Raw genomic sequence first — 22962 nt, 5'->3', positions numbered from 1 at the left:
TGATTTTATCTAGTATTTTCTCATGGCTCACCCTATTACCACCCCTAAAATAGATCTAGACATACCCTAAAATTTACTGGGTCCAATAGCTCTCATTGGGACCTCGTATTCCTCAAACGTAGATCAAAGGATATGTTGATTTTTATCAACCTTTCCTAAGCCATATGTTGATTTTTTTATCAACCTTTCCTAAGCCATTGTTTGTTTTTTCTATGAGAATATCTAAGATTTGAGTATTTCTACAAATTTGATGATGCGGATTCTAATTTAAAAATAAAGTACATCTCTTTACAAAGTTTTTCTGGAATTCAATCTCTAATAACTCATTGGGATAGTATAATTCTTCAGTCCAAGCTCTTTTAGGGGAATTTTGGGTTAAATTTGTGAACGCTATATGATTATGATTTATATTTAATAAATGCTAATAATCATCAGAGATTGCGACCAAGGTTCAAACTCATTAGAAAATGATCCTTGACAGAAATCGGCTTGAGCACATTGGTAAGTAGAAGAGAGGAAATGAAATTTGTACACAGATGAACAACAAAAATATAAGGTTGTGGAGTAAGAACATCGTGGCTTTGATCAATACGGATTGTCTTGTATTTTAATGATAATGTGCGGCTTTTGCTTTTCAATAAATAGGAATTTTCATCCTCCCCCTTGTTGGCTTAAGTACACCCCAAGTGCCATAAGTTGTGTACGGCGCTCACTTTAGTGCCAAAACTTTCAAATCGATCACTTTAGTGCTAAGTTTTTGTAACTTCGATCACTTAAGTGCCAACTTCTTTTAAAAACGATCACTTTAATGCTAGAGCTAACGTGGCTTGCCAAAAATTCGACACGTGGTATTTTTTATTAATATTTGAGATGACGTGGCTCGGTGAATTTGATACTAAAGTGATCGTTTTTAAAAGAAGTTGGCACTTAAGTGATCAAAGTTACAAAAACTTAGCACTAAAGTGATCGTTTTGAAAGTTTTGGCACTCAAGTGATCGAAGTTACAAAAACTTGGCACTAAAGTGATCGATTTGAAAGTTTTGGCACTAAAGTGAGCGCCGTACACAACTTATGGCACTTGGGGTGTACTTAAGCCCCCCCTTGTTCGTTGATTTTATTGTGGTTAGGGATATGTTTATTATAAGTCCTAAAACTTATCACGAAAGTACAATTGAGTCCTAAAACTTGCAAAAAATGTAATTAAGTTCTAAAACTTGTAAAAAATGCAATCGAGTTCTTCTATTAACTCCATCCAATTTGGCGAACGAAAAATAATGACGTGAATTTTTTTAATATTGTCCCTATCCTATGTGACTAAAACGGCGTCGTTTTAGTCCAAATCTAATTTCTAATATAATTTTTATTTAAATTGGTTTTAAAAATAAGCTAAAATAATAAAATTAAAAATGCGTAAGCAGAACCCGGGACGAGGGCTTCTGCTTGTCGCCACCACCGCCCAAAAAAAACCGCCCAAGGTCGCCGGGCATCGACCGGGGGCCGGCAAGGGCCAGCTGGCCCCCGGTCGAGGCTCGACATCCACTTCCCTAACATCGACGACCCTTTTCGATGGTGGTGGGGCGGTGGCACCCTCACCACCTAGTTTTGCTTTTGCATTCTCTTTTGTTTCTTTCTAATTTTAGCATATTTAAAAAATTAATATAAATTAAAATTATATTAAAAAAATAAATTTGGACCAAAATGGCGTCGTTATAGCCATGTCGTCGCTACATAAGAGAGAAAAAATATTTAAAAAGTCACATCAGCATTTTCCGTTAGTCAAATTGGATGAGTTAACGGAAGAATTCGATTGCATCAATTTGATAAATTTTAGGACTCGATTGCACTTTTTGTAAGTTTTATGACTCAACTACACTTTATTGACAAGTTTTAAGATTTCTAGAGAACATGTTTCTCGTGGTTGTTATTGTCGGTAGTTAATGAATTATGTGTTTTGCTCACTTGAAAAATAGGGTGAGCCTTTTCTCATGTAATAATATAAAAATTTCTATCTTTCTTTTTGGGGATAATGACATAAATGATCCTTAAAATTTGGCACAATCCACAATGTAGTCCATGTGCTTTTGATTTGTTCAATGCGATCTTTGGACTTTTGGTATATGTTTAACTTAATCTCCGAACTATGCTAAAATATTCAACATTGTCCTTCCATTAATTCAAGTTCAAGGATAATATTGAATATTTTCATATTATTATCAAAAGTTTAGTGATCACATTAAGCAAATTAAAAGTACAATGATCAAATTACATGTTGGGTTACAGTTTAAGGATTATATTGAATAAATTATAAATTCATAAATCACGTTCCATACCGGGGCAAAGTTTCAGGACCATTTATATTATTATTCCTTTTTACTTTTTCCCGTTGTTATGATCTCATGCCATCATGTTGACAGCACTGGAGTTTGACGTGAACTAGAAATCTGGGTCGAAGCCTAACACGTCTCTCGTCAAATCACTGAAAGGAGAGCCAAAAGCTTTTGTCAACTAATTTGTCCTCTTTAGGAGATTTTTGTGCTTAGAGAATGGTGGGGATTGCTTGCTACAGGAAGATTCAATGAATATGTGTGAACAACATGCGAAAAAGAAGTGTTCCCACCTTTTTTTTTTGGGTTGATGGTGTGTGCAAGTGCAAATGGTAGTGAATGAAGCAAAATAGACGGCCATCTTCACATGATTTTCAGTATGAAAAGATTATCAGTCGCTCGTTTCAACTCATGAAGAAAAAGACCAGCAGCAAATCCTTACTCTAAAGCTCTCTGTCTCCCGCAACAACAGGTACTATTTCCAACATGCTCAAGAACCGAGAGCCGTCCAGGGGCTGGATGGCCGGAGGGAGCTTGCTTATGGAAAAAATATAAATCGGTCAAACAAAAACGACATGAGAAAACCGAACATTAAGCAATTTCGGCGAATTACTTTTCTTTATTTTTTTTCTTTCATGGAAAAAGGACAGCAGAAATGCCAAAATTTATAAAAAAAAAATTGAGTTTTTTAGCTTATTTTTCAACATTTTTATTTTTTAATATATTTTTTGAACTTTTACTTTTTTTTTATTGGTGATTGGATCCTCCGGCGAGCTACATAGACTTAAGTTATTAATGAAAAAAATGCCACTTATGATTTTTGGACAATCAAATCAGATTTGACACTTAAGTGATATTTTTTTTTTTTCTGAGTTGGCACTTAAGTAAGCCGGCGCAATACTTTGGCACTAAAGTAAGTGCCATAAATAAATTTTGGCACTTCGGGTGTTCTTTTGTCTTTTTTTTTCCCCTTCATATAAACCAATTTTTCGATGAAAATCGAAATGCTTCTTATTAGGCATGCTTAGCGCATGCCACACAGGTACTATGAAGGGATCTTAAACAAGTATTTAAATGCAAGGTTAGGCATTTGCAACTCATGAAAAGTTCCTCTCTTGAGCATGGAATTCTGGACCCACTTGGGTGATCTCACCCCACAAAAAACACAATGAAAAGCAAAAGTGAAGGTGAGAAACGGAGGGGGGGATGAAGTTCCCAGATGCAGTGGCAATTTATTAGCAACCGACACATTGCTTTGAGCATAGGCTTGTTTAATGTTTTAAAAAGAAGAAAAGTAAATCAGTGCTTGTCATAGTCACTTGAACAGGAGTCCAACCTTCTTTGGCTGAGAAAATCTTCTCTGCTCCTCATACATTGGATTCCAGAGTTCCAACTGCCTTGTGGTCCCATCAAGATCAAGCTGTGACATATTAAAGCTTTTTTATTTAATGTGCCCAATTGGAAAAAAATATGTTTGGTTTATTACTTGCCCTTCCTGTTGAATTGCAAACTGCAGGTGGAATCCCTTCATATGGATTGAAATTAAGGAGATAGACCAGTACAGATCCTTTCAGTAACAGTCAGTAGGGTCGGCAAGCGTTGGCCGCTCGTTCCCACCGTTTTACCAATCAAAAAGATACTTTCAGTAGCTTGTTCGTTAGTTGTAACATTCCTAGGGATGCATTATGGTCGTTCTATTCCATATTTTCGTTATGCACAAATAGCACGGTACGGGTGCCGTCGAGTAGGGCTGCATAGTTAGTGGCAGATTACTCTCTAAATATGAAGTTGTGTGATTTGAACACGGGATTTTCATACCCAAAACAAGCGCTTAACGACTCAACAAGATTTGACCAACGCATATGGATATTTCACAGATTTATTTTCTTCCCTCCTGTACCTTTGATGATGAGAATCTAGAGTTCACAGTGAAGGTCTGAATAATTGACGGGAAAACAATGGGGGTAATTGGATTCTTGTTGCCCACAAGCTCTCTGATGAAACGATGGGCAGTGAGGTAATCATTTGAAGCAATTTGGTTTTTGGTGAAAGTTATACTTATATTCCTCCACTTTGTTCTCGTTTGCATTGCATTTATTCTTATATTCCTCCACTTTGTTCTTGTTTGCGTTGCATCATCATCCCCTTTCTTCCTCAAGTGCACTGGTTTTTTTTTTACATTCCTGCTCACTTTGCTGATTGCATCATCATTTAATTTGCTTATTATGTCTCCCTGAATTCATCTATGTGTGGCATATTTTATAGTACTTGGTGTGAGCTGAGCTCTGAGGTGGGGCATTGCCACTGAGAGTATAGTAGCTTGCTTTTGTTAAATAAATTCTTTTTGTGAACAATCTCAACGTCAGATGCTTCTCTGGCATTCGTTTTATGCTCAATATGCTTCGACACTAGCGTCATTTCAGCCTAAGAATCGGCGAAGCCCGCGCTAAAGTTGCTCGGTTAGTGCTTCCCTGAGCACCAATAATATGAACAAGTAAAGATACAACATATAATTGTGACCTCTCCCTTTTTTTCATTCCACTGAGGAAAAGCTGCTCCTCCCAACTGGTAGAGCCATCTGGGTGGAAAAGGGGCAAACAAAACAATCAAATTGATGGAATGAATGAAGTGATTGGAAACGCAAGGAGGCGACGACGACAGCAAACCGAGAAAAGACGAGTAATACACGATGCTGTGAGGAAGATCCGATGAAACACAATCGAGGCAGCTGATCTCTATTCAGTTTTATTACAGCTCCTATGTGATATCAGATCAGTTGGTTTAATTGTAGAAAGCAATTCAAATTCTGCACGCGCGCACTATAGCAAGTTAAACACAACTTGAACGGTGCATCGGATTCCTTTTGCTTCCTCTAAACCCATATATCTTTCTTCACATTGTTCCATTAAAGTTCTCGTCTTTACTTAGTTGAATCCGGCAATTCTAAATTAGTCAATGATTGTATCCGATATATTCTTGATTTATACTTTTATGCATCAATCACTTGTTTTTTAGCTAATGACCCCCTAGTATTTGAGTCCTGAGTTACTAATGAATATAACGAGTAGTTGCTGCCGTAATCATGTTAGGGTCAGTTGCAGTCAATTTTTTCATCATCCCTGAACTTTTGATGCTAAAATCCGGCTGAACAAAGAGAAATTTCGACTTGAACTTGAACTATGCTAATTGGATGCTGACAGAAAGAGTCTTCACTTGGTGTAAGATTGCAAATTCGACAGCAAATAGAGGCACTTCTTCTGGGTTAATGATGTCAATCTTTTTGACCGGAGAATCGACACTAGCTTCGCACGATCATTCTTCGATCACGAAGTGTTTATCAGTATTCCCTCCCGTCAACTTTCTCGAGGTCTATCATAACTTCATAAGAATCTATGCAGAATCTCCAACTTGGGCATATTCTAATGAAAGATCTCTATGATTAACTGTAGTTGGCTTGTGTCAGTTTGCTTCTGTTTCTGGTCAGCTTAACTCTTATGCTCAGATGGGTTCTCATTATTGCAGCCCCTGTATGATTTTTGCTGTAAACTAGACGAGTACTCATGCAGCTCAGTTTTCCTTCAGACCATGGTTCATAATGTGATTACCATTGACAATAATGTTTTGTTTCGATGTCTGTGGCACCGTCATCATTTGATGCTGTTTTCCATATTGGCAATCTGGTAGGCCAAAAAGCAACAGCGGCATTTCGTGCTCTAAATTGTGTTTCTTCCTCAATGCTGCAAGTGGATCAAACCTCAGGGACTCATGAATATGGAGAATCTCAAAGGCAAAAGTTGTTTATCATAAGACCCCACTTAGTTTCGGTATTAATGATAATCACTTTACGAACCGGCAATAACTCCCACTAACGATATTGTCCACAAATGATTACATCTCTTTTCTTCCGCTACAAAACACCGTCCAACTAGAGCTGTTGCCTATGTCATATACAGTGACTAACCCGAAGCAATACAGACACATGGTAATTTACAAGGTACTAGTTTTATGCCTCCTCCAATTATTGGAAACCGTAAGGTGGCGGACTAAGATGGGACTGCTTTCAACTTGAGTTCTCGGTTTGAACCTTAGCGAACTCGAGGGTCTTTTTCCCTTGCAGCTTGTTGGTCACGTAGTGCTTGCTGTACTCACCATGATTGTATCTCCTATACTTGCATGGGTTGCTCCTGTCCACGAATTCCTCCATCGGTCCGAGCTCTACGTCATAGCTAGGGGCGTAGAACGTGACAATCGATAGGCGGTCCTTTTCCCTATGAGTCACAGCTCTATGTTCCACACTCTTGTACTTCCCGTTCGTTAGGACCTGCATATATGATCTCGGTGAGAAAGACTATCCGAATGCCTAGATCAGGCTTAATATGGAAAATGAGGACCGAGTTTCGTACTTCAATCGTGTCGCCGATGTTGATCACAAAAGCATTCGGAATAGGATGGACCGGCACCCATTTATTGTCCTTGAGTATTTGTAGTCCTACCGAGCTACCCTTTCCTTGCTGCAGCACGGTCAGAGCACTTCCATCCGAATGGGGACTCAAACCGAGAACAAGATCAGGCCTCGAACAGGGAGGGTAGTAATTCATCCTGATGGCTTGCACGGCTGCCCGGAACATCTCTTCGAACACGTTACCTCTCAACCCGAGGCTCGCGGCTATGTATTTCAGCAGACTCTGGCACAGCTTCCTTACTTCCTTAGAGTAAGCCTCCACAATTTCGCTGGAAAATAAGCTTCGACCGTCAATATACTCGCAAGCATGGAAGTTTGGACTGACTAACACATCATTACCTAAATTCAGGTGGATTCTTAGGCCATAACTTTGGATCCCGAATGAACTTCGGTTCGATGCCGAGAGCAAACATGTTGCACCAATCGAGCTTCTGGTCGTCGGAGAACACGAAGGCCTGACCATACCCCTGAACAGTTCCTGGAGCCATTGGGTATTTCTGCTTTTCCTCCAGAGGCAGCATGAAGAAACCGTTCGCCGCCTCCTCCATCCTCTCGAGCAAACCCAAATCAATACTGTGATTCACCACCTAGCAGAACAACAAAAATGCTGAGACTATGTATGAACTATCTTTCAAGTGCTAAAGAAGAGAAAAAAAATTATTTCCATCTGTACCTGAAAGAATCCCCACTCCTGGCAGGCAGCTGCGAGCTGTGATATTTCAGCGTTGTTAACATCTTTTGTTCCACGCATGAGCTTAGACAAATCAATGACCGGAACTTCACAAGGCAGAGGCAGAGCGGCAGTCTCTAGAGTCGGCCTCTCGTCCATATCCCGGACGAATCTCGTGGGGATTTTCATAGGCTTGGACCTTCTGAGTTCTTGAACATCGTCTATGTGACCGACCTTGATCGGAGTAATGGGTACCGGAGACATCGAACGGTTATAGAGATGGCAATGAGTTTTGTTCAACTTGGTTTTTTTTTTTTTTTTTTGGAAGCTCTGGGTATGAAGGTCTAAACCACGAAGGGTCTGAATTTATAGATGGAGAGAAATGAAACATGTTCGCACTGTATGGGCTTTGTTCATTCATGGTGTGGGGGACCAATTTGATAGACTTTAGAATAGTCCAGTCAAGTATGTTACATAGCTTTGCTATGATGTCAGTCATAATGCTTGGTTGTCCTCGAACCACGGAACTAAGCAGGCATAATTCCACTAGGATTGCAAGATCAACCAAAAAAGATGTAGGCAAGATTCTCTTTAACTACTATGAATGGTGACCGACCGAGGTTCGTCTTCGTGGCACTGCTCCAACTCCGCCAGGTTCACTGCCCCGACCCTCGACTATACCACAAGACCGTGACCGCAGCCACCACAGCCCCCAGCATAACTAAAGAAACCTGATGTTTTACATAGGAGGAGATTTCGTCACCTTGTCTAACTTCCAATACCATTATAGATGTTCGCTTCGGTTACCTGCCATTTGGCACAAACATCATGTTTGAAACTTTGATTAGGCCTAAGAGGCATAAATGCTGCAGAAGTAATCGGTCTCGCCATAGGACAGGTTCTTCCCAACTCAGACGAGTACGATAACTGCTTGATGGTTTTGGAATTATGCAAAGGCAAAGAGTAGCTTTCGCCAGAAATGACTCATAATCCAAGTCTTGCAGCTTGCAACTATCTGTTCCTTTCCCACATCATGATATTACTCTCCTCCACCTTTGATCCTTTCTTATGACCAATCAATTGTTAGAGAGCGGAGAAAAAGCGACACCACCAATTTGTTTTGGTTTTGGCCAATGCGAAAACATCGGGCAAAAGAGACTGATTCAGTATGCTCGACCTCAGCTCGCTCAGCTGCTTGGACACTGCTGATCTCATGCGTTCCCGAATCAATCGTTTCTTCCCCTTATTTGTTGCTCTCCATGTGTAAAATCATGTGGGACATTAGAACTTTTCTATCCTCAGGCTAGGGAGAAACCTGCTCATCAACCAACAAGGAGCTGTTCTAATGCAGGTCCGGTTCATTATGACAAGACTAACACCATGTGTGAGATAATAGCCACAGCATCATCAATCATTCTTGGTAAGTCCTCATATGTGCCAACTTGCAACATTCTGGCTTCATTTGTCTCGTCTCTGTCTTCTTGTTTTAATCTTTCCCAACGTGTTAAATGAACACAGGATCAAGAATTGAGAGAGTCCACGCCCTCTTGAAAACGGAATCTATCGGTACAACTGAGTGAGTGGCTGGCTTTCCCTTGTCTCTTGTGACAAGACTTTACCTTGTCCTCTTATGAGCGGTGTGATAGAAGGAAGGGCCCTTCTTGAGTTATTAGCAGGTATCTCCATCTCTGTAAGACCAAACCTAGTGTCACTATCATAATTCCAATGGGCGGGTAAGACCGAGCAAACGGAAATTCAGCACAGATGCTTTTGCCTCGAGAAATTTTGCGTTGTTTTCATGTCGTCATAAGAGGTTTCCGATACTAGTTGGCAACCGACTAATCTCTCGCTCGATGTGGCTATCTCATCATCTGACGTGAATCGGACAATTTGCAGGAGCACACAAGTCCGTGTTCCCCACGAGCCAGCGTCCCTAGAGGATGCGTAAGTGCAGCGGTACGAACTTGGACCTTGAGCTAGGACGACGAGTACACACACTTGCTACTCTTTCCATTAAATGTATAGCATAAAGAAGACATGTTGAAAACACAATGATTATGGAATGCAAAAAGTTTTCCTGTATGCATGATGGTGGTAGATTATTTAAAATGCAGTGGGCAGGCGAAGAAATTTTCAGGGGTAAAGACTATAAGTGACATCAGTGAAATTCTTAGCAGTCAAGAAACCATGGAAAATGCTTCTGGCTCCTTTTTCAGACCAGTACAGAGGAACAAAAGAGGTTGTCTTGTAGTGAAGTCATGTATAATTGGACCCTGCTGCACCAATGGGCCTCACTCTGTCTTTTCTATCCTTTTCCTTTTGTCTTTCCCCCACCTTCATCTTGTCTTCTTCCTCCTCTAGCTAAAGGGCGGAATCCATGTCTGCTGTGACCCAATTTGAATGGGGTGCACAGCAATTTTCAGAACATTTGCTGGGCAATCAGGATTCAGAAGTGAAGAGAAAAATTTACAGCATCCCAGCTAAATGACTCTTTGTGTCTCTGTCTCACACGCACCAGTTATAGCTATATGATCTCTGAAGATGGGTTTGGGTGCAACACACCCAAAGTTCTAAAAACTTATTCCGAAAGTGCAATTGAATCATAAAACTTTCGAAAGTACAAACAAGTCCTAAAACTAATCATAAAAATTGCAATCAAGTCCTGAAACTTTCAAGAACGTGTCTTGTCAAATTGGTGAAATCAGGGCCTTCCATTTATTGTTCTTTTTAAAAGTTTTAGGACTTGGTTGCATTTTTCAAACAAATTTTTAGCACTTTGAACACCCTTAATCTGATCATTTTCATTGGCCTCTTTTGGATTCTTGGGGATGGAACACCCCTACCCTCCTTTTTTTTTTTTGTGTGTGGTGGATGATGATGAACTTTGGAGGCTAATGGGCTTTTGTATGATTAACCTAAGTTTATAGGTCCTAATTGTGACCTAACTTTGTGGTCCTCCATCTTTTTGCCTCTTTGTAGCTTTAATGATTCGACCGATCATCTTGTCCAAAAATTACTTTTGAATAGATAAAGAGCTTATTTGATTCGATAAAAGAAGGTCAATGATCCTTTTTCTTTTCCCTTCCTGCTTTTAAGTTGTGATCTCGCAATTTGAGAAAATAAGACAACAACATGACCTGTAGAATGGATAGAGTTCCATGAATTCCTTTATGCGATCCAAATCACGAGTGAAGTATAGTCGATGAAATTGAATAGGTAACGGGTAATTCTGTTAATAAGATAATATTATTAACTTTTTGTATTTGCGGTGGGAATTTTTCAAAGGCGTTCATCAAAGTGTTTTCCTGAAAAGATAAAAAAAATAATAATGATAAGTGTTATTGATGTGAATTTATTTGATTAATTACAATATATATATATATATATATAGAGAGAGAGAGAGAGAGAGAGAGAGAGAGAGTAAGTAAAGTCGGCGAATCGTATTGAACATTTAACGGCGTCGTATGAGTCAAGAAACGACATTTTTGCCGTAACGACGTTATAAAAAGGGCAACGAGTTGACCTTTGTACTTTGGAGGCGTCTTCGCATATGAAGACGACGTCGTTCATGGGGAACCTCCTCTCTGCCCTGAAGAACGCGCGACGTTGGCGCCAAAATCAACTGACAAAGTTCCACAGCAAAACCCTCCACGCTGGGAAACCCCCAGAAAGCAACGATTTTTACTCTGCGTTCTCGATACACACTCGCCTTCTCAAGTCCAGCCTCCTGACCCACACCACCGCCACGAATCACCTCATCAACCGCTACGCGAAACTGCAGGAAATCGAACACGCCCGCCGGTTGTTCGACGAATTGCCCGAGCCGAATGTCGTGTCGTGGACTTCGCTCATGGCCGGGTATATCGGCGTGGGCCGACCCGAGGTGGCTCTTTGGTTATATGGGAGGATGAGGAGAAGTGCAGTGTTGCCTAATGAGTTTGCTCTTACAACTGTGGCCAATGCTTGCTCGGTTCTTGCCGACCTTAGAGTGGGGAGAGGAATTCATGCCCATGTCGAGGTGTTTGGTCTACGTGGTAATGTTGTGGTGTGTTCTTCACTGGTGGACATGTACGGGAAGTGCAATGAAGTTGATGAAGCTAGACGGGTTTTTGACTCGATGTCCAATAAGAATATTGTCTCTTGGACATCGATGATCACGGCATATGCACAGAGCGGAAAAGGGAAAGAGGCGCTTCATCTGTTTTGGGAGTTCGATTATTCCAGATTTGGTTTTCCAAATCATTTCATGCTGGCTAGTGTTGTGAATGCTTGTTCAAGCTCAGGCTCTCTAGTCTCGGGAAGGATCGCTCATGGAGCAGTGATTCGCTATGGCTACGATACTAATGATGTAATTGCGAGTGCATTGATGGATATGTATGCCAAGTGCGGGTATTTCAATTACTGTGAGAAAGTTTTCAGGAGGATAGAAAATCCATCTGTTGTTCCCTACACCTCCATGATTGTGGGTGCTGCAAAGTATGGACTCGGGATGTTGTCCTTAGAACTGTTGGAAGAGATGATTGATAGAGGTGTTAAACCCAATGACGTCACCTTTCTCGGGATACCGCATGCATGTAGCCACTCGGGACTTGTTGATGATGACCTTGCCATCTTGGAGTCCATGGATAAAAAATACGGAATAATCCCAGACGCAAGGCATTATACATGTGTAGTTGATATGCTTGGCCGAATAGGCCGACTTGACAAGGCTTATGAGTTGGCGAAATCTATCCAGGTGAGGCCTGAAGAGGGAGCGCTCTTGTGGGGAACTCTTCTATCAGCAAGTAGGCTTCACGGACAGGTTGAGATTGCCACAGAAGCAAGCAACTGGTTAATAAAGTCGAATCAACAACTATCGGGCTTCGCCGAATTTTCAGCTTAAGAATCGGCGAAGCCCGCGCTAAAGTTGCCTGGTTAGTGCTTCCCTGAGCACCAATAATATGAACAAGTAAAGATACAACATATAATTGTGGCCTCAACCTTTTCTTCATTCCACTGAGGAAAAGCTGCTCCTCCCAACTGGTTGAGCCATCTGGGTGGAAAAGGGGCAAACAAAAAAACCAAATTGATGGAATGGATGAAGTGATTGGAAACGCAAGGAGGCGATGACAACAGCAAACTGAGAAAAGACGAGAAATACACGATGCTGTGAAGAAGATACGATGAAACACAATCGAGGCAGCTGATCTCTATTCAGTTTTGTTACAGCTCCTATGTGATATCAGATCAGTTGGTTTAACTGTAGAAAGCAATTCAAATTCTGCACACGCGCACTATAGGGTGTTAAACACAACTTGAACGGTGCATCGGATTCCTTTTGCTTCCTCTAATCCCATATATCTTTAATCACATTTGTTGAAAAACATAATTGTCATTCACTTCATTATCAGATTACATCATCTATATATATAGTGAACATTAGGGCTCACTAATTATAGAAAAGACTAAACTACCCTTTCAACACTCCCCCTCAAGTTGGGGCATAAACATCAAAGAGTCCCAACTTGTTACACAAAGCAATTACTCTACTTCCCTGTAATGACTTAGTGAAAAGATCAGCAAGTTGATCTTCAGTCCTTGTGTATTGAAGTGTTATGCTCTTGTTTTGAATTTTTTCTCGCACAAAATGACAATCTACTTCAATATGCTTCGTGCGCTCATGAAAAACTGGATTTGAAGCGATATGCATAGCAGATCGGTTATCACAACATAGGATTGAGGGACTTGACGATGATATTCTGAGTTCGGATAATAACATCCTCAACCAAATCAACTCACTAGTCACATGAGCCATGGCGCGATATTCCGCCTCGGCACTTGATCGAGACACCACCTGTTGTTTCTTACTTTTCCAACTCACAAGATTGCCTCCCAAAAATACGCGGTAACCAGAAGTTGATCGCCTATCAAAAGGACAACCAGCCCAATCAGCATCAGAGTAGCCAATAACATCAAGATGTCCATTATTCTTGAACAATATCCCTTTGCCCGGTGCTCCCTTCAAGTATTTAACTATACGTAGTACTGCCTCCCAATGTGTAGTACGAGGAGTACTCATAAATTGACTAACAACACTAACAAAGAAAGATATATCCGGTCGGGTAACAGTTAAATAATTGAGCTTACCCACCAGCCTCCGATACTTACTTGGATTATGAAGTAATTCGCCATGTTCTGCATCAAGCTTCACATTAGGATCCATCGGAGTATTAACAGGTTTCGCTCCAAGAAAGCCAACCTCACTAAGAATATCCAATACATATTTTCGCTGTGATAATGAGATACCATCACGTGAGTAAGCCACCTCAATGCCTAAGAAATATCGCAAATAGCCCATATCTTTTGTGCTAAATTCTGTCCGTAGAAACTGTTTCAATTTTTTTATGCCCACGTAATCACTACCAGTAATGATAATATCATCCACATACACAACTAGCAGAACACACCCAGCAGGGGAAGTAGAGCTAAAAACAGAATGATCTACAGTACAACGTCGCAAACCAAACCGAATAACCGCATCACCGAAACGACCAAACCAGGCACGAGGAGATTGTTTCAACCCATATAATGCCTTGCGCAGGCGACAAACACTGGCAGACTCCCCCTGAGCAACAAATCCCGGGGGTTGCTCCATATATACCTCTTACGCCAAGTCCCCATGAAGAAAAGCATTCTTGACATCAAGTTGGTGAAGAATCCAACCATAATGGACGGCAAGAGAGATGAAAACACGAACGGAAGGTATCTTTGCTACGGGAGAGAATGTATCATCATAATCAACTCCATATGTTTGGGTGTAGCCTTTGGCTACCAAACGTGCCTTGAGACGCTCAACGGTGCCATCTGGTTGAAACTTTAGTGTGAAAATCCAACGGCACCCCACGACTGTTTCCCCAGAGTAAACGATGTAAGTTGCCATGTCCCATTATCCCGTAGCGCCCGCATTTCATCCTCCATAGCCTGTCGCCAACCTGGATGAGCAAGAGCCTCTACAACGGTACTTGGCACAGATACAGTAGATAAAGAAGCAACAAACGAGGAATATGTAGGAGAAAGACAATCATAGGATAAAAATTGAGAAAGAGGGTACCGAGTATGTGTATGACAAGATAATCCACTATAAGGAGTAAATCGAGGATTAGGTTGACCAACACAAGAACGTGTACCTTTGCGCAATGCAATGGGAATGTCAATAGTAGAATCGGGCTCGGCGGCGATCGGAGGATCAGAAGACGGGACATCGACGGGTGGAGAAACATGAATATCCAAAGTAGGCGGCGACCGTACTACCTCACGTTGAACAGACCGGCGTCGTTGATAGGTCTTATCGGCGAACCGAAAAGTAGATGACGATGTTGATGGCTCGAGCACACTTGCTAATGGAATAGGCGGCAGTGGAGCCATAGTCGAAGACGTAACATCTTCCGAAGGAACTACTGTAGAGGAGTAATATGACCGATCCTCGAAAAAGGTTACATCTGCGAGAGACATATAATCGCCGACCGACCGGACTATAACACTTATACCCTTTCCGAGTTCGAGAATACCCAAGAAATACACACTTATCAGCCCGTGGATCGAGCTTATCATGACCAGGAGCAAGACGATGCACAAAACAGACACATCCAAACACACGAAGTGGTAAAGTAAAAAGTGAACTTGTAGGATGGATAGTGGAGAAAGGTATGCCCCCACGAAGCACCGAGGATGGAAGGCGATTTATGAGATAGCATGCTGTAAGAATAGCATGCCCCGAGTATATTTTGGGGAGGTTCATATGAAAAAGGAGGCAACGGGCCACATCTAGAAGATGGCGATTTTTTCGTTCGGCTACCCCATTCTGTTGGGGGGTATAGGGACAAGAAGTCCGATGCAAAATCCCATGAGATATAAGAAATGATTGAAAACCGGAAGAAATAGCCATATATTCTTTTGCATTATCAGAACGCAAACATTTAATAGAAACATGATATTGATTGAGAATTTCAAAGTAGAACATACGGAAACAAGAAAAAACTTCAGTTCGATCTTTTATTAAATATAACCACGTCATTCGGGAATAATCATCCACGAATGTAACAAAATATTTATAACCAGATATGTCACCGACACGACATGGTCCCCAAACATCAGAATGGACCAACTCAAAAGGACTTGACACACGACGCTGGACACGAGAAGGAAATGATAACCGATGGTGTTTGCCAAATTGGCAAGCATCACACCGAATATGACTCATAGATTCCGAAATAGGTGAAAAATGACGAAGAATATCGGTTGGTGGATGACCCATACGACAATGCATCCGGAATAAGTCGGAAGCAGTTTTCTTTTGAGCAGCTGCAGCAATAAGGTCTTTGTTCAGGTAGTAAAGCCCATTGGACTCATGTCCGCCACCAATCATCCGTCCGGTCCTCGGATCCCGAAAGACACAATGAGTGGAAGTAAACGTTACGGAACAGTTCAAATCTCTAGTAAGAGAACTAACAGAGAGCAAGTTATATGGGAAAGCTGGCAAATGGTAAACAGATGAAAGAGTAAGAGAGGGACCCAATGTTGCATTCCCTTGACCGGTGATATGGGATTGTGAACCATCGGCGAGTGTAACGGAACTAGGTGATATAGAAGTAATACCAGACAACAACTTAGAATTACCAATCATATGATTTGTGGCGCCAGAGTCTATGACCCAAGTTGTGGGCGCAGAAGAGAGTAAACAAGTTGGACTACCCGAAGAAGTCTGTACCAAAGTAGCAATAGGAGCAGAGGAATCCACCACCTGGTTGGGACGCACTAAGGATTCGTACTCACCGCGAGTCAGCATAATGGTACTAGGCAACTCTTGTGACCGATCAGCAACCTTCAGACTTGGAGATTCTACTGCTTCAGCATAAGCAGCCCGTGGGCGAAGCTCGGGATGTAGGATATAACAATAAGGCTCGGTATGACCAGCTCGGCGACAATGATTGCAATAACGAGAACTTCCAGCACCCTTACCACTATCTCGGCCACGACCTGGTAAAAAGAGAGACCTACCACGACCTCGAGGACCACGCCCCCGGCCTCCACGACCGCCGCCAGACCGAGAAATCATGGCACTTGCTACAGGTGCTGATGATGATGAGTCGAGCACGCATCGAAGTACTCGAGAAAAAACCTCATCTACTGATGGAAGAGTACCCTGAGAGATAATCTGCTGTCGAAGAGAAGAATGAGTAGGACCAAGCCCCCGAAGAAATAACACAACTCTCATATCCTGTTGGCGCTTAGCCGGCTCTCTAATGTCATCGGTGGCGGGCAAATAAGTATCCAGTTTCTCACAAAGTGTAGTGAACTTAGAATAATAATCAGATGCAGACATGTCTCCAATACGAAGGTCAAATAGTTCCTCCCACACATCACAAACACGGGTCATATTATCACGACCCGAAAACATGAGAGCACATTTGTCCCAAATAGCTTTGGCTGAGGTACAACGCATAAACTGAGGACTAATCTTGGAATCCATGGTATTCCACAACAATGTCCTAATAGCAGCATCGCCAGAACGCCAATCATCCTCCTTTGTTTTATCCATAGGTGGAGATGAAGTCAAATAACTCGGTTGTTTTGTGGCCAAAAGATATGTTTCGACTGCCATAGACCAAGAAGGGTAATTGGTCCCATCGAGCTTAACGGAGGTCAGCTTCAGATTTGTGAGACTAGTATCCGTGTTTCCAGAATTACTAGCCATAGTTCAATAATAATATAAAAGTGAACTTACGAAAATTGGCACCTTGTGCACTAAAGGTAATAATTACCACCAATTACCACCAATGGAAATAACTCATCAGAACATAAACACGAATCAATAGAGGGCATTAACAAATCAACACTGTCTTTTGGCCAAGGGAAGGCGGAACATCAACTGAAGTCTCAAGCCAATACAATAAGGTTCCAACAGATCAAATGCCACGACAAAAGAGACCTTCAAAGGTACTGGACTCCAACAACCTGAGATAAACGCAAAGCAAACCAAGAGGCATGCAGGAACAAGCCCTCCGTCACTGCCTCTCCCTCTTATTATAAACTAAGAGAGATTCAAATTTCAATGCTGAAACTGATGATGAGCCTCCTAAACTAATCTTCACCGCAATTTCTGTTGCAACACAGAATGAAGCACTACCAAAAAAAAGAACTTTCTGGCAACCAAGCAACCGAACACCATAAATGAATAGAAAACCAAAATTAAAGCATCAGTTCGTGATCTCGCACCATTCCAAGCTGGTGGTGGACATGAACACGTGATTCTCCTTGTTGTTGCAATCATTCGACGAAGGAATTCATCGATCCAATAACGGTAACAGTGGCTGCAGCTGTGGATTCACGTCGCCAATTTATAATTCGACGAAGGAATTCATCGATCCAACATGGAGACGGAGAGACGGCCAAGGGCTCGCCTGGTGGAGTCAGACGACGGCGCCAAGCGTCGAGTGACGCTGGATTTGGGCTGCGTCGGGTAACGTCGGGTGACGTTAGGCAACGCCGGTTGCTATGGATCTAGGGTTGGGCGGTGTCGAGCAACGCCGGGTGGCGTCGGGCAACGCCGACCGCTCTGGATCCTCTTTTTTTTTTTTTTTTTTTTTTACTGAAAGCGGAGAAGGGTTTTGGTGACCATAGGCTCTGATACCATGTTGAAAAACATAATTGTCATTCACTTCATTATCAGATTACATCATCTATATATATAGTGAACATTAGGGCTCACTAATTATAGAAAAGACTAAACTACCCTTTCAACAACATTGTTCCATTAAAGTTCGCGTCTTTACTTAGTTGAATCCGGCAATTCTAAATTAGTCAATGATTGTATCCGATATATTCTTGATTTATACTTTTATGCATCAATCACTTGTTTTTTAGCTAATGACCCCCTAGTATTTGAGTCCTGAGTTACTAATGAATATAACGAGTAGTTGCTGCCGTAATCATGTTAGGGTCAGTTGCAGTCAATTTTTTCATCATCCCTGAACTTTTGATGCTAAAATCTGGCTGAACAAAGAGAAATTTCGACTTGAACTTGAACTATGCTAATTGGATGCTGACAGAAAGAGTCTTCACTTGGTGTAAGATTGCAAATTCGACAGCAAATAGAGGCACTTCTTCTGGGTTAATGATGTCAATCTTTTTGACCGGAGAATCGACATTAGCTCCACACGATCATTCTTCGATCACGAAGTGTATAACAGTATTCCCCCCGTCAACTTTCTCGAGGTCTATCATAACTTCATAAGAATCTATGCAGAATCTCCAACTTGGGCATATTCTAATGAAAGATCTCTATGGTTAACTGTAGTTGGCTTGTGTCAGTTTGCTTCTGTTTCTGGTCAGCTTAACTCTTATGCTTAGGTGGGTTCTCATTATTGCAGCCTCTGTATGAGTTTTGCTGTAAACTAGACGAGTACTCGTGCAGCTCAGTTTTCCTTCAGACCATGGTTCATAATGTGATTACCATTGACAATAATGTTTTGTTTCGATGTCTGTGGTATCGTCATCGTTTGATGCTGTTTTCCATATTGGCAATCTGGTAGGCCAAAAAGCAACAGTGGCATTTCGTGTTCTAAATTGTGTTTCTCCCTCAATGCTGCAAGTGGATCAAACCTCAGGGACTCATGAATATGGACAATCTCAAAGGCAAAAGTTGTTTATCATAAGACCCCACTTAGTTTCGGCATTAATGATAGTCACTTTACGAACCGGCAATAACTCCCACTAACGATACTGTCCACAAATGATCACATCTCTTTCTTCCGCTACAAAACACCGTCCAACTAGAGCTGTTGCCTATGTCAAATACAGTGACTAACCTGAAGCAATACAGACACATGGTAATTTACAAGGTACTAGTTTTATGCCTCCTCCAATTATTGGAAACCGTGAGGTGGCGGACTAAGATGGGACTGCTTTCAACTCGAGTTCTCGGTTTGAACCTTAGCGAACTCGAGGGTCTTTTTCCCTTGCAGCTTGTTGGTCACGTAGTGCTTGCTGTACTCACCATGATTGTATCTCCTATACTTGCATGGGTTGCTCCTGTCCACGAATTCCGCCATCGGTCCGAGCTCTACATCATAGCTAGGGCCGTAGAACGTGACGATCGATAGGCGGTCCTTTTCCCTATGAGTCACAGCTCTATGTTCCACACTCTTGTACTTCCCATTCGTTAGGACCTGCATATATGATCTCGGTGAGAAAGACTATCCGGATGCCTAGATCAGGATTACTACGAAAAATGAGGACCGAGTTTCGTACTTCAATTGTGTCGCCGATGTTGATCACAAAAGCATTCGGAATAGGATGGACCGGCACCCATTTATTGTCCTTGAGTATTTGTAGTCCTACCGAGCTACCCTTTCCTTGCTGCAGCACGGTCAGAGCACTTCCATCCGAATGGGGACTCAAACCGAGAACAAGATCAGGCCTCGAACAGGGAGGGTAGTAATTCATCCCGATGACTTGCACGGCTACCCGGAACATCTCTTCAAACACGTTACCTCTCAACCCGAGGCTCGCGGCTATGTATTTCAGCAGACTCTGGCACAGCTTCCTTACTTCCTTAGAGTAAGCCTCCACAATTTCGCTGGAAAATAAGCTTCGACCATCAATATACTCGCAAGCATGGAAGTTTGGACTGACTAACACATCATTACCTAAATTCAGGTGGATTCTTAGGCCATAACTTTGGATCCCGATTGAACTTGGGTTCGATGCTGAGAGAAAACATGTTGCACCAATCGAGCTTCTGGTCTTCGGAGAACACGAAGGCCTGACCATACCCCTGAACAGTTCCTGGAGCCATTGGGTATTTCTGCTTTTCCTCCAGAGGCAGCATGAAGAAATCCTTCGCCGCCTCCTCTATCCTCTCGAGCAAACCCAAATCAATACTGTGATTCACCACCTAGCAGAACAACAAAAATGCTGAGACTATGTATGAACTATCTTTCAAGTGCTAAAGAAGAGAAAAAAAATTATTTCCATCTGTACCTGAAAGAATCCCCACTCCTGGCAGGCAGCTGCGAGCTGTGATATTTCAGCGTTGCTAACATCTTTTGTTCCACGCATGAGCTTTAGACAAATCAATGACCGGAACTTCACAAGGCGAAGGCAGAGCGACAGTCTCTAGAGTCGGCCTCTCGTCCATATCCCGAACGAATCTCGTGGGGATTTTCATAGGCTTGGACCTTCTGAGTTCTTGAACATCGTCTATGTGACCGACCTTGATCGGAGTAATGGGTACCAGAGACATCGAACGGTTATAGAGATGGCAATGAGTTTTGTTCAACTAGTTTTTTTTTTTTTTTGAAGCTCTGGGTACGAAGGTCTAAGCCACGAAGGGTCTGAATTTATAGATGGAGAGAAATGAAACATGTTCGCACTGTATGGGCTTTGTTCATTCATGGTGTGTGGGACCAATTTGATAGACTTTAGAATAGTCCAGTCAAGTATGTTACATAGCTTTGCTATGATGTCAGTCATAATGCTTGGTTGTCCTCGAACCACGGAACTAAGCAGGCATAATTCCACTAGGATTGCGGGATCAACCAAAAAAGATGTAGGCAAGATTCTCTTTAACTACTATGAATGGTGACCGACCGAGGTTCGTCTTCGTGGCACTGCTCCAACTCCGCCGGGTTCACTGCCCCGACCCTTGACTATACCACAAGACCGCGACTGCAGCCACCGCAGCCACCGGCATAACTAAAGAAACCTAATGTTTTACATAGTAGGAGATTTTGCCACCTTGTCTAACTTCCAATACCATCATAGATGTTCGCTTCGGTTACCCGCCATTTGGCACAAACATCATGTTTGAAACTTAGATTAGGCCTAAGAGGCATAAATGCTGCAGAAGTAATCGGTCTCGCCATAGGACAGGTTCTTCCCAACTCAGACGACTACGAAAACTGCTTGATGGTTTTGGAATTATGCAAAGGCAAAGAGTAGCTTTCGGCAGAAATGACTCATAATCCAAGTCTTGCAGCTTGCAACTATCTGTTCCTTTCCCACATCATGATATTACTCTCTGTTGAAGGAGAAAGAACAAACGTATTTTTCATTCATTTTCAAAAGTTACAATCAGTCTCTATTTATATACATCGGGGACCCAATAAGAGATAAGACCTATTTAATAGGTAGTTGGCACCTAACAGATAGATTATATCAAGATGACAATTAATCACTAATTAATAGTTGTAGCTAACTCTAACAGTAATTAATAGCTATGACAGCAATCTCTACACATTCCAACACTCCCCCTCAAGCTAGCTTGAAGATATCTTCCATAGACAGCTTGCTCACAAGGTGGTCAAATTGCCTTCTTTGCAGTCTCTTGGTCAGAATATCAGCAGCCTATTCATCACTTGAAATATACGGCATACAAATCAGCCCGCTATTAAGTTTTTCTTTGATAAAATGTTTATCAACTTCCACATGCTTTGTCCGTTCATGTAATACGAGATTATGAGCAATTGTGATTGCTGCCTTATTATCACAATACACTTTGATTGGTGTAGAACTCGGGATCCATAGTTCATCTAATATATCTTTAATCCACATAACTTCGCAGACACCATGTGCTACCGACCGAAACTCGGTTTCGGCACCGCTTCTTGCCACCACACTCTGCTTTTTACTCTTCCAAGTAACTAAATTTCCACCGACAAATGTGCAATAGCCTGAAGTAGATCTCCTATCCATAACGCTTCTAGCCCAATCTGCATCGGTAAACACTTCAATTTCCAAATGTCCATGTTTCTCAAACATTAAACCCTTACCATGACTTCCCTTTAGGAAGCGTAGAATTCTATATGCAGCTTCAAAATGCCTTGGCCCTGGTGAGTGCATGAATTGGCTCACCATACTTACAGGAAATGCTATGTCGGGTCGAGTATGAGATAAATAAATAAGTCGACCGACAAGCCTTTGATACCTTTCTCGGTCAACCACTTCTTCAGCCTTGGTTGGTTCAAGTTTCAGATTTGGCTCCACGGGTGTCTCCGCCGCTTTACATCCTAATAAACCTGTCTCTTTGAGCAGATCAAGAACATATTTGCGTTGGTTTATGAATATGCCCTTCTTGGATCTCGCAAATTCTATTCCAAGAAAATATTTCAAGACACCCAAATCCTTAACCTCAAACTCCCGAACCAACTTCTCTCGCAAGCTTTCCAACTCAACTTTGTCATCACCAATCAATATTATATCATCAACATAGACAATTAGAATAGCATGCTTACCTTCCTTTGAGTGTTTGTAGAATAGAGTGTGATCCCCTTGACTTTGTTGATAGCCGAACCTTTTAACCACCTTCCCGAACCATTCAAACCACGCTCTTGGAGATTGTTTAAGTCCATACAACGACTTTTTCAATCTGCAGACTTTGCCTTCATTTTCTGCAAAACCTGGTGGCAAGCTCATAAACACTTCCTCCTCCAAGTCACCATTCAAGAACGCATTCTTCACGTCTAATT

The 22962-nt window shown here is 41.8% G+C and overlaps 2 protein-coding genes and 1 pseudogene across 2 annotated transcripts; 1 reads left to right on the top strand and 2 right to left on the bottom strand.

The window, feature by feature from the left end:
- Positions 1-6157: 6157 nt before the first annotated feature.
- Positions 6158-7802, bottom strand: LOC115751804 (protein SRG1). Its single transcript, XM_030689811.2, has 4 exons — positions 7460-7802; positions 7126-7373; positions 6728-7055; positions 6158-6645 (listed from the first exon to the last, which is right to left on the bottom strand). Exons 1-4 carry the CDS (start codon positions 7718-7720, stop codon positions 6385-6387), a joined length of 1098 nt encoding a protein of 365 aa, XP_030545671.1. The 5' UTR covers positions 7721-7802; the 3' UTR covers positions 6158-6384.
- A 3204-nt stretch (positions 7803-11006) lies between these two features.
- Positions 11007-12338, top strand: LOC115732874 (pentatricopeptide repeat-containing protein At4g15720-like). Its single transcript, XM_030663559.2, has one exon. The coding sequence runs from the start codon at positions 11007-11009 to the stop codon at positions 12336-12338; it is 1332 nt and encodes a 443-aa protein (XP_030519419.2).
- Positions 12339-19087: 6749 nt separating this feature from the next.
- On the bottom strand, positions 19088-20805 carry LOC115733414 (annotated as a pseudogene).
- Positions 20806-22962: the final 2157 nt, after the last annotated feature.

The sequence above is a fragment of the Rhodamnia argentea genome, chromosome 1, assembly GCF_020921035.1.
Source record: "Rhodamnia argentea isolate NSW1041297 chromosome 1, ASM2092103v1, whole genome shotgun sequence".
Lineage (NCBI taxonomy): Eukaryota > Viridiplantae > Streptophyta > Magnoliopsida > Myrtales > Myrtaceae > Rhodamnia > Rhodamnia argentea.
This window is presented reverse-complemented; position numbering and strand designations above follow the sequence as displayed.

Bases quoted from the DNA above. Each gene is read 5' to 3' on its own strand.
- LOC115751804 (XM_030689811.2), bottom strand. From the start codon at position 7,720: ATGTCTCCGGTACCCATTACTCCGATCAAGGTCGGTCACATAGACGAT. The intron at 7,374-7,459 runs GTACAGATGGAA...TTGTTCTGCTAG, and splicing joins AGGAGTGGGGATTCTTTCAG to GTGGTGAATCACAGTATTGA. The intron at 6,646-6,727 runs GTACGAAACTCG...TCATATATGCAG, and splicing joins ACATCGGCGACACGATTGAA to GTCCTAACGAACGGGAAGTA.
- LOC115732874 (XM_030663559.2), top strand. From the start codon at position 11,007: ATGAAGACGACGTCGTTCATGGGGAACCTCCTCTCTGCCCTGAAGAAC.